A 12,647-nucleotide genomic window follows, 5' to 3' on the forward strand; every position below is an offset into this window, starting at 1 on the left:
GGATAAATAAAATGCATTATAATTAATTTTACCTGTTTCTTTTTACTTTTTAACAAATGGCTACTAGAAAAATTTTAAATAATGCCAGTGGTTTGCCTTATAGTCCCATTGGACAGGACTGGTCTAAATGGTAAATTAGGGAGTGCAGGCCTGGATCCAGTTCTGCATACTCCCCTGGCTTTGTTCCTGCTGCTCCCAAGGCATGATCCTTGTTTGTGGAGTTCTAGACAAACCTCAGTGTTGAACACTGTCTTTGCTCACACTTTTTCTTGTGCCTGGAACATACATTCTGACATTTTCACCTGGCCAATTCCTACAGGTCTTTCTAGATTGAACTCAGTTGTCAACTCTTCAAGAAATCATGCACAGAGCCTCATCTCTGCTTCTATAACTATTTAGCAGTGATTATATTATATTTTAACTTTTTACTTATATGGTCATTTGCCCCTCCATATAGCCTCTTACCCCCAACCATTCTGGCTTCCATGCCCATCTTGAACCAAGGGCAGAGAATATATTCTCTCCATTTATGTGCCTTAGAATCTAGTAGCAACTGAACAGAGTAAAAACTCAAGAAGCATTGAATTAATCATTTGATATGTGCCTACCAATTGCTCAGCACCATGCTAGAGGGTAATTATGGGGAACATAAATAGAAGCAGGCCAGGACTCAAGGAGAGAAATGAAACAGGCTTCCCTCATGATCCAATGCTTGTATTTTTTGCCTTAGCAAGGGAGCTTTGATACTTGCTTCTCCATACCTCACCAACCATGATTACTCTAATGCATTAGAAATAACTCCAGGGAAAGAATGGTAGACACAGACTCTGAAAAGCCGGGTAAGAGCATGGCCCTTACCAAGGCCCTGCGCTGGACCTAGAAGTATGAGAGGCATCAGGAATACCAAGAACAAGAAAACACAGGCCCTCCTCACAAGGAGCTCACAGACAAGGTGGCAAAAGGGGGAGGAGAATAAGGAGGAACTGGCATGTTAGCAAACAAATGACACACGATGATGTTAGTGCAAACGGTGTACCTTACAGAAAAGGGACTGGATACTTCTCTTTGAAGGAGAGGAATTAGGAAGGCTTCTTACAGGTGGGGATGTTTGATGGTCAGTAGGTGTTCGCCAGATCATTCAGTTGGGTGAATTAATGAATTAAGGGAGCAAAGGCACAGAAACTTGGAACAGCATGGTACATTTTGGAAACTAAGTTCTTTGGGAATCACATGATGGTTATATGCCTATTTGTGTGATTCCCACAGTTCAGGAGTCCCTGGGGCTAGTGGCCAGGTCCCCATCACTGCTACTGCCCCAGTGATTAGCAAGAGGCTGGCACATGTTGGAGACTCAGTTAAGTGTTTACTGATGAGTGTGATGTGGGCTAGAACAAGGCAGGACACGTGAGTACTTTCTCTGTACCAGGTACCTTATGAGGTGCTGGGGAGGCTGACCTGAGTCAGTTTCTGCAAGCATAGCTGGCCCATTGAGAAAAACAAGCCATCAGGGGGGTCAGTGGTTAGATCGATGCTTTATTTGAAGATAAAACTCACCTAAATTCTGGGTAGAGACCACTCTTCCACGGCTGAAAGGAAAGATGGAAATGGTCATTTTCATAAACTAATCCAAACCATGCCTTTGTTGTGTGATTACAGATCATTAGAGACTTGACCAAAAGACAAAGCAGGTGAGGTCTCAGGACAGAGCAAAGTGGACACTGACAACAGAAAATTCTAGGAATCCTGGCCAGTGGAGCTGAAGTCAGTGTGAAAGGAAAACAAGAATTCCCAAAGTTATAGTACATGCCAGAGGCAATGTATAAACTGACTTAGAAGAATTGTCCTCCGCATGTTTTTCCAGGAATGCATCTGTAGAATGAAAGCTTTCCAATCATTTGGGAAAATATGTGCTTGTGATATTGGAGTAATGTTTCTGTGGGCAGAAGGGGTAACACAAGTGTATCAGTCATGCTAGGAAGTCTCCCTTTCTGGTCATGCACCCTCTGATCTGAAATCAGCTCTCATATGATCTAGATTTGGCACTGTTAAGATTATGTTCCAGTGACCACAACATGGCTCATTTATTCAGTCTTCATATAGATCTGATTCATTCATTATTTTGAATCTAGATAAAAATGCTGAAGAAAACAGAAAATAGCTAAGCCTTGAAAATGCTGCCACCAAGACCAGTCTATTAGCTCATTTGCCCTCCTTTGAGGAAAGCCCTGCCAGCTTTCATTCAGGGACTACTGGTTTTTATTTTCCATATAATTCTAAGAAACTGGTGGCAGCTGGGGTAGAATGATAAGTCAGATGGACCTCTACTATATTATTTACAGGTTTAACCTCCCTGAGCCTCCAGTTCTCACCTGTAAAATGGAAGCAGTGATACTAGATCACTGGGGAACACTGAGGATTAAGTGCTTCCACTTTTGTACAAGTGATGCTCTTCCATGTGAAAGACTCCCCGCTAGACACAAAGATGTTGACAAAGAGATAATAACTGTCGGAGAACAGACAGCAGTGACTACAAACAGACTTGTGGGGCCTTGGTGGAAAAACAACTAGCTCCTAACACCTAACAAAGGGCTAAGAGCATCACATAAAGAAGAGCATGAACTGTACCCACTCAGTCTGTTATGTTCCAGAGGATTCCATGTCATCAAGACAGGGTAAGACCCAGACAAGAATACTGAGATGAATGCAATAGACATCTGAAAATTAAGATTTAAAAGTTAAAAATATGGGGTTCCTGGGTGGCACAGTCAGCTAAGTGTCTGACTCTTGGATTCAGCTCAAGTTGTGATCTCAGGGTCCTGGGATTGAGTGCTGTGTTTGGGTTCTGCACTCAGCAGGGAGTCTGCTTAAGACTCTCTCTCTCTCTAATAAATAAATCTTAGAAAAAAAGTTAAAAATACTTTCATGCTTTTTTTTCTCTTGAATCGGATAAACTCTAGTTATTTACAGAGTTCACTTGTGCAGAAAGGTTTATTATTTGGAGATGTTGCCAGATAATTGAACCATTTTAATGGAATGTTTCTACTCTCATTAATAAGAATAATCATTTATAGCTTTCAAGCTAGAAAGTGTATACAGAAATGAATGGGCGTTTCCAATAGGGGTAAGAAAACAAGCAGGAAGATGAAAGATCTTGATTAAGTGAACCTCGGGAGAGAAGACTAACCTTAATTGACCCATTACAACATGAGGTAAGCACCTACTGTGTGCCAGGTGCTGTACTAGGAGCTTACCTACTTTGAGTTCTCTCAGCAATTCAGTGAAACAGGTGTAAACTCCCTTATTTATTGAGCATCTACTACAGCAGATGTGGTAACCACAGGGCATATACTTCCTGCCCTTGTGAAGAATACACCATTCTACAGAAGACACAACTGGAGCTCAGAGAGGTAAAATGTTGGAAGAGATGCGGGCATTTACTGTCAAACTGTCTACCTGAATTTACCTTACTCTCGTTCCCACAATGACCTCAGATGTGGGCAACTTCTATTATCTCTATTTTACAGGTGAAGAAATGGAGGTTCAAGATCACACAGGCAGGAGCTGGGATTGAGGCCAGCAGGGACTCTGTTTGGGCCCTAATCAAGTTGCTCCAAAGTGGCACCTAGCACTGTGCCCACCAGGAGCCAGAAAATGTGCCTTCAGAGGGCTGGCCATTCTTATGAAAGCGCAGAATATACAAATTTGGCTTGTGTCACAGCACTCCTGTCTCTGAAGGGACCGTTATTAAAGGCTAGTTGATGCTGGCCGCCATAGATAAGGGGCCGGGAATGGATTAGGACCAGCTTCTCCCTCCCCCCACACCACCTCTTCTATCTCTGTTATTACAGGCTACAGAGTCTTAGCAGCTGGAGTCTTGGAAAAGCCTCAGGAATAGGGGGTGGGGGATTGGGGAGGGTAGGAACCAAAAACAAAGAAAGACCTTTCTCTTTGCTCGTAAAAGAAACTACAGTCAATTCTGTATATCTGCTGTAGTTATAAAGTTGGTAAAAAGAGGAAACAGTACCTTTTGAGGTTCTTCAATTTCAACTTCATAAGTTGCTAAAATAAATATGAAAAAGAATCATATCAAAGACAGTTTATTCACCCGTTTCTTACAGCACCCAGGATTCAAGCAATTATGAAGGGCTGCATAATTCAGTTTTCTCAACCTTCAGAGCATGGATCTATGTGAGGCTTTGTGTGTGTGGTTTGGGGGAATTCTCGGGTCACTGATCCTGGCTTTCATCTCTCTGGGGATTTCCAGGATGGAATGTATGGTCAGTGAAAACACGTGACATAATCTGTTTCCTGTCTCAGTAAATAGATGGATACTCCATGCTTAAGAGACGGCATTGAAACTCAGTGGTTGCAATCCTAAGTGGAACTTGGAAGAAAAGGGAAGGGAAAAAAATTCCCCCTCCAAAAAGAGCCTAGATCCCACTTCCACAAAATGAACTCCATTTTAGGCTTGTAAGTGTTTTTCTCCGTGACTGTTTTTTTCCCCCTAGTACAGCTTGCAAAGAGGAGACTGGCCACCCACAAAGGTTTGAATTCCTTTTGATTTTTTTTCTGATAGTTCTGTGGATTTTATTGAATGAGATGATGCCAACCTTAATTATTAACAAACACAAGAAGTAGCAAGAATGTGAGTTCAGAGCTCAGTCCTACCACTTCCTACCTGTGGGATTACAGACAAATTACTTCATTTTCTTGAGACTTGATTTGCTCATTTGAGAAATGCAGTCAATTAGTACCTGCTTTACACAGTTAACAGGGAGATTAAAGGAGATGATGTAAGAAATGGGACATATCTAGCAGAGCACCAGATGTTGTATAGAAAGTGATTTTTTTTTTAAATAAAATTGCTTATTTGATTTTTCTTTGCTGAAATGTCATCTAGGGGCATGTGGGTGGCTCAGCGGTTGAGCGCCTGCCTTAGACTCAGGGCATGATCCCGGGGTCCTGGTTTGAGTCCCACATGGGGCTCCTGCAGGGAGCCAGCTTCTCCTGCCTATCTCTCTCTCTCTCTCTCTCTCTCTCATGAATAAAGTCTTTTTTAAAAAAAGAAATGTCATCTATAAAAGTTTTCCCCTACTATTAATGAATATGTGTGCACAATAAGTAGGACTCCCCCTGTTTTTCTTCTCTTTCTTGCTGCTATGGTTCTGAAGCTTCAGTTCAGAAAAGTGACCAAAAAACAGGTTGCATTTCTTAAAAAATGGACTCTATGCCCAGTGTGGAGCCCAATGTGGAGACCCTGATTGAGACCTGAATCGAGATCAAGACCTGAGCTGAGATCAAGAGTTGGATGCTTAACAGGTGCCCCTTGTTTTGCATTTTGAAGCCATTATCGTTCTACACAGAAAATCCATTGATAAAATAAATGAAATCCTAGTTTTCTTTAGGGACTGTCTGCACATGATTGACACAAACACATAAAATTCTCTGTGAATGATTAATGCTATGTACTTCAACTTGAGTTATTGTACACTTTTATTTTTACTGATTTTTTAATCAAAATGTATTATTTTGCTATTGCTTGTATTAAGAGCTTTGTTTAGTTATTAACACGTAATAAATATTTGCTTATGATGCAGTTTGCTCCATCTCTATTCCAAATATGAATTTCTTTTCCAATTTTAAAAATGATAATTTCCCTCTCCCAATTTAGCATTCTTTGGTTTTCAAAGAATTAATAAATCATGATCTTCTTGCTTCTCATTGCTACCTGGGGACAGAGGTGATATGATTTTGTCTTAGAAATGGAGAAACTAAGTCTCAGAGGAACCTTACTTGCCAAGGCTAGTATGCAAAAATACACACTGAAAAATGCATTCGTAATTTGAGTATGCATTTTTTTAAACAAAGTAGAGGTTCTTCTAAGATAAGTTTTGCCATCACAACCTGCTCCCAAGGAAGGAATATAAAGGACAAAGGATTGTACCTCAGGGGCTCAGGAAGGGAAAAGGAGTCATAAGAGGAGGATGCAACCCACAGCACTGGGACCCATTCTCTCCCCTGAAGAGCTTTATTCTAGCTGGGGAAAAAAGGACACACATCACAAGATGGTCCTCAGCACCCTCCAACTGCTAGCACCATAACATGACTGCAGCTTGCAGGCCTTTGGCTTTTTCTCCGTGTACTAACTCCCCGCATGACCTTGGAAAACCAAGGGGTGAGAAGACTATTACTAAAAATATAAAAACAGTAATAAAAAGCAGATAACATTTTTTTATACTTACAGATAGCAGGCACTATGCTGTGTTTAAATGTATGATTTCACTTAGTTCATACAATGATCAATACCGACACCCCATTTCACTGATGAGGAACAGATGCCCAAAGAGTGAAGTAACTTGCCCAAGGTCACTCTATTAGCAAATGGTTTTCAAACTTCCTTCCAGCCACAGAATCATTCGTTTAAATGGAATATTGCTCATGAGCATACGTAGAACTTCTCTGGTTGATGTTATCCTCAAGAGTCTCCAGTACCTCTCAGAACAGTCCTAGGGCCTAGGAAGCACAGTTTGAATGGCTGGTCTAGATTACCTCTGAGAACAATTCTGCAGAGCTTCTAGAATAGCGTAAATCCTGCTTATCCACATTCTGGATAAAAGGGCAAAGCCTCAGAAAGGCACCAGTGCTGAGCTGTGCACCCCCAAGGAGATGGTCTTTGTTTTCCTGACATTGTTCGAAGGACAAAGTCATGCAATGGTGACAGTAAAAGCTAACAGCATCATCCTTCCCTTTCTTTTCCTCCCTCCCTCTTCCCATTTCCTCCAGAAAGTTATAATTTAGATTCCTCGCCCTTGGTGGGCAGAGAATGAAAGAAATATCCATTTGAATTAATCTTTGTAGAATATGTGAGACTTACATTGATATTTATTTTATTTTTACCTGTGGCTATTCAATTGCTCCAACACCATGAAAGGCTATCTTTCCCATTAAATTCCATTTTACAATTTTGTAAAAAAAAAAAAAAAAAAAAAAAAAAATCAGTTGGATGCATTTGTGTAGGAGTCAGCTCTGGGTTCTTAATTCTGTTCCATCATGCTGTGTGTCCTTCCCCATCAATGCCACACAGTTTTGATTACTAGAGCTGTAATTCTTGAAATTAGGTAGTCTGCTACCTCTTACTTTTTCAAAGTTGTTTTTTTATTTTAGCTATTCTAGTTCCTTTGCTGTTCTATATACATTTTAGAATAATCTTGTCAATATTTACAAAAGACCTGGCTGGGATTTTTTATAGGAATTACAGTAAACCTGTCTATCAACCTGGGGTGAATATTTTTTCTACATAGAGTTTTCCAATCCATAAACATGGCATATTTCTCACATTTATTTATGTAGGTTTTCTTTGAATTATTCCATCAGCAATTTGTAGTTTCCAAAATTTAAGTCTTGTAATGTTTTGTTAGATTCAAACCTAACTATTTCTCTTTCTTTAGCTATTTTGAACATTATACTATTTTCCAATTTTAGGGGATGCCTGGGTGGCTCAGCAGTTGAGCGTCTGCCTTCAGTCCAGGGCATGATGCTGGAGACCTGGGATTGAGTCCCATGTCGGGCTCCCCGCATGGAGCCTGCTTCTCCCTCTGCCTGTGTCTCTGCCTCTCTCTCTGTTTCTCCCATGAATAAATAAAATCTTTAAAAAAAGATTGAACTCATTTCCCAATTTTAGTGTGTTCATTGCTAGTCCATAGAAATAGGGCTTCATGTTTATCTTGTATTCTGTGACCTTGCTGAACTCATTTATTAAGAACTAAGAACTTTAAGAGGAACTCTAAGAACTTTTTCTGTTTTTGGTAAATTCCCTGGGATTTTCTACCTAGGTAATCCTGTCATCTGAAAATAAGGACAGTTTAATTCTTGATTTGAATATCTTTTATTTCCTTTTCTTGACCTATTACACTGACTAGAACTTGCAGCACTATGTTGAATAGGAGTGGTAAGAGTGGACATCCTTGCCTTGTTCCCAACCTCTGGGGGAAAGTATTTAAGGTTTCTCCATTAAGTATCATGTTAGCTATAGGCCTTTTTTTTTTTTTTTTAATGCTCTTTTTTTCAAGTTGAAGAAAGTACCCTCTATTCCTATTTTTCTGAGGTTTTTTAAAAATCATAAATAGTAATTGAATTTGTCAAATGCTTTTTCTGCATAGATTGATAGGATTGTGATTTTTCTTGTTTAGGCTGTCAATAAGAACTTTATTGATTGATTTTGATTGATTTTTGAATATTGAACTAGCTTTGCATCCCTGAAATGAACAGCATTTGGTCATGGCATAATTCTATTTTATATCTTGCTAAATTCTATTTGCTAATATTTTGCTAAGGATTCTTATGACTATACTTATGAAGGATGTTAATCTGCAACATTCTTCTTGTGCAGTGCTTCTGTCTGGGTTTGGTATGAGGGCAGTACCAGTTTCTCAAAATGAATCAGTAAGTGTTTCCTCCTTTTCCATTTTTCTTGGAAAGATTGAGTAGAATTGGTGTTAATTCATTTTTAAACACTTAGTAGAATTCTCCAGTGGACCAGCCCTAGACTTTGAGATGATCTTTTGCAAGTTTTATGTTTTATTAATTAATTAATTTTTATATTTTAATTCCAGTATAGTTAACATACAGTGTTCTAGCTTTTTTGGTAGTTTCAAAATTATGGCTTCAATGTTCATAAAAGTTACAGGGCTATTCAAGTGATTAATATTGAGTGGTTTGAGCTTTTTGAGGAATGTTGCATCTTTAAGTTGTCAAATTTAGATATGTAGAATTGTTCATAATATCCTCTTATGGTCCTTTTGATGTTTGTAGAGTTTGTAATGATATCTTTGTTTCATTCATGATACTGTTCATTTGTGTCTTCTTTCTGTTTCTTTGTTAGTCTTGCTAGAGGTTTGTCGATTTTATTGATCTTTTCAAAGAACAAGCTTTTGCTTTCATTGATTTTTCTCTACTGTTTTTCTGTCTTCAATTTCATTTATTTCTGTTCTTAATCTTTATTCTTTCCGTCCTTCCACTTACTTTAGATTTATTTTCTCTTCTTTTTCTATGTTCTTGAGGTAGGATCTTACACTTAAGGATTTTCTTCATTTTTAATGTAAGCATTTAGTGATATTAATTTCTCTTCTGCATTCCTTAGACTGTGTCCTGCAGATTTTGACATATTTTCATTTTCATTCATTCAATATATATTTTTATTTTCCTTTAGAAATGTGTGGCTTTGTTTCTAAGTGTTAGGAGAGCTTTCTGTTATCTTTTAGTTACTGATTTCCAGTTTGATTACATTGTGGTCAGAAAATACATCATGATTTCAGTTTTTTTCAAAATGTGTTGTTTTATAGCCCAGAATATGGTCTACCTTGGTATATGTTTATGGGTGCTTGAAAAGTAGATGTATTCTGCTTCTGTTGCATGTTCTATAGATGTCAATTAGATCCTGTTGCTTGATGGTGTTGCTGAATTCTTCTGTATTCTTGCTGATTTTCTGAGTAGGTGTTCTGTCAATGTGCAGAGAGGGGTGTTAAAGTTTCAAACTATGAGGCCATTTGTCTATTTCTTATTTCAGTTTGTGTGTCACATATATTACAGCTCTGGAGCCTGGTGCACACACATTTAGGATTGTTTTGTCTTCTTGATGGATTGACCCTATTATCATTACATAATGTCTTTGCATCTCTTGTAATTTTCTTTGCTCTGAGGTTTACTTTAGCAGTTATTAATAGCCACACTTACATTTTTAGATTAAATTTACATCTGCTAATCCATCTTTTTTAATTGGCATATTTAGGCAATTTATATTTAATGTAATTAACGCAATTATTGATATATTATGACTTAAGTCTGCCCTTTATTTTTTATTTACTGTTTATTCCATGTTCTCCTTCTTTGTTTGATATTTCTTGCTTTCTTGTGAGTTACCTGAACATTTTTGAATTATTTTTTATTTATCTATAGTAGTTTAAAAAAATTATTAATCTCACTGTATAGTTGTTTTAGTGGTTGCTCTAGGGATGACATTATATATACACATAAAATCACAGTTCTACTGGTATGGACATTTTACCAGTTTACATGGAATATAGAAACCTTATTTCCTTCTATGTCCCTTAACTGTTTCCTTATAATGGTTTTCTGTATTTATTTTGTATACATTTAGAACTAAACCAGGTAGTGTTAAGAGTTTTTGCTTCAATCATCAAACTTAATTTTAAAAACTCAAAAGAAGGGAAATATGTCACATTTACTCACATTTGTATTCTTTCCATTATTCTTTCTCCTGAACTGATGCTTCAAATTTCTTCCTTTTATCATTTCTTTTCTGCCTAGAAAGCTTCCTTTAGCCATTCTTTTAAGATAGGTCTGCTGGAACAAATTTTCTTAGTTTTCCTTCATCTGAGAATGTCTTGATTTCCCCTTCAATCTTGAAAGATATTTTCACTGGTAATAGGATTCTGGATTGATAGTTCTTTTCTTCTTGTATTTGAAAAATGTGCCACTTTCTTCTGGCCTTCATGGTTTCTGATGAGAAATTCAGTCATTCAAATTGTTTTTCACCTATAGGTAATGTATCATTTCTTTTGCTGCTTTCAAGTTTTTTACTTTTTATTTTTAGAAGTCTGATTATGTTTTTATGTGGATTGGGTTTGTCCTGTTTGGGATTTTCTTGGCTTCTTCAATCTTTTGTTTAATGTCTTTCACCAAATTGGGGGAAGTTTTCAATTTCTTCAAGTACTTTTTTAGTAGCATCTTTCCCCTTTATTTCCAGTACTACAATTTAAGGCTTTCATAATAGTTCTACAGGTCCTTGAAGCTCCATTCATTATTTTTCCCCCAGTCTGTTTTCTCCTTGTTGTTCAGATTAGGTAATTTCAATCATTTCCCTCAAGTTTATGGATGCTTCTACTCTCCCCATTCTGCTATTGAGCCCATCCAGTAAGCTTTTAATTTTTCTTATTGTATTCTTCACTTCTAAGCTTCTATTTCTTTTTCTTCACATCTTCCATTTCTTTGCAGAGATATTCTGTTTCTTCTAAAAATAGAGTAAAACTCTGTTTTTTAATATTTCAATCATGTTCATAATTGTTCACTGAAGTATTAACAGCTACTTAAAGTCTGTCAGAATATGCCAATACTTCAGTTGTCTCAATGTTGGCATCTAATGATCATCTCATCTCATTCAAGTTTAGACTTTCTTGGTTCTTGGTATAATGAGTAATTTTCTATTGAAACCCGGACATTTTAAGTATTTTGTTATGATACTGTGGGTATTATTTAAAGCTTCTGTTTTAGTTAGCTTTTCCTGGTGATAGAAATGGGATGACATTTTTTCCTGTCAGAGGGTACACATCTAGTTTCTCTACTTCTTAGACTCCTGATACCCAAGTGAGGACAGGGATCCTCACTACTCCTGGTTAGGAGTGGGCACTCTAGTTCCCCACTCAGTTTCTCTGAAAACACCCTGGTTAAGAGTGGTAGGAGTGCTTGTTATTGTTCCCCATTTGGCCTCCTTACTGCTGGATAGTTGTGAAAGTCCCGATCCTTCGCTAGGTCCTCTCTAACACCAGCCCAATAGGAAGCAGAAGGGGCATCTTGTTACTGCTGGGTGGTATAATGGAATAAAAGCTTCCCATGAGATCTTCACTGGAGGTGGAATTTTGTTACTCCTGGAGGGGATGAAAGTCCTAGCTTCTGACTTGGCTTTCTCTGCACCATCTCAGGGGAGGGGTTGGGGGTACATAATGGCAGCCTAATGAGGGTAAGTGTCTAGGCTCCCCATTCAGCATTGGCTGGTATGGTGGAGCCAGGTTTTTTTTTTTTTTTTTTTTCTGTGATGTTTGGCTGGAGTATAACAGTTATTGTCTAGAGGCTTTCTGGTTTTTTTAGGCTGCCCCTTTTCTGGTCCTTTAGCTAGAGAGAACGGGCTTTTGCTGAAGATGTTTCTGTTTGTACCCACTGGTGTTTCTGGATTGCCAGCTTCTTTATCTCCAAGTCTGGAACATATGAGCCAAGAAGAAAACCCAAGGAACTCATCACCTATTCTTCCTTGGGTTCCTAGGTCTCTAGCTAGTCTACCTTCTTATTTCCATCTTTTCAGAGTCTTCTAGTTTTCATATGTTTGTTTCACATATAATATCCAACAGTTTTAGTTGGACTTATCAGGGGGAATAGGGAAAAGTATATATACTCCATCTTTCCAGAAACAGAATGTAACTTGACTTTAAATGTATTATTTTACCAAACTCTCAGAACACCACCACAAAGGAAGTATTATAACCACTTTATAGATGAAGACACTGAGGTTAAGACGTCATTCATCCAGTAAGTGGTACAAAGATAATGGAAGGTAAATGGGGAAATAGTCAAATGAATAAGTACAAGTGGGGGTAAAATAGCTCGCTCCCTTTTTCTTCTTCTTTTTTTCCTTTAGGGTAACTGCATCCTGGCCCTTTAAAGAGGAACAAGGAAAGGGGTGGGGATAAGTAACAGGATCCTTTTGATCCCAGGCTGTAGTTCTTCAGTTTCTTCAGCCCTGGCAGGCTATATTCCTATTTCCCACCAGGATGTTCTCTCTAGCCAGAAAGACACCATTGCCACCATCACTAGTCTCCCACTTGCCTCCCTTTCTGCTACCCTATGCTCTGTTACTC

At 38.2% G+C, this 12,647-nt stretch overlaps 1 protein-coding gene across 3 annotated transcripts in view; it reads right to left on the reverse strand.

The window, feature by feature from the left end:
- The window catches only part of FYB2 (FYN binding protein 2), a 133,192-nt gene that overhangs the window by 53,478 nt on the left and 67,067 nt on the right, over positions 1 to 12,647 (reverse strand). For all 3 annotated transcript variants that reach the window (XM_077891917.1, XM_077891916.1, XM_077891918.1), the window contains exons 6-7: positions 4,025 to 4,059; positions 1,555 to 1,586 (exon numbers count right to left, since the gene is read on the reverse strand). In XM_077891917.1, coding sequence (XP_077748043.1) covers positions 1,555 to 1,586; positions 4,025 to 4,059 — 67 coding nt within the window. The remainder of the gene's footprint in view (positions 1 to 1,554; positions 1,587 to 4,024; positions 4,060 to 12,647) is intronic.

This window comes from Canis aureus, chromosome 3, assembly GCF_053574225.1.
Source record: "Canis aureus isolate CA01 chromosome 3, VMU_Caureus_v.1.0, whole genome shotgun sequence".
NCBI classification, from domain to species: domain Eukaryota; kingdom Metazoa; phylum Chordata; class Mammalia; order Carnivora; family Canidae; genus Canis; species Canis aureus.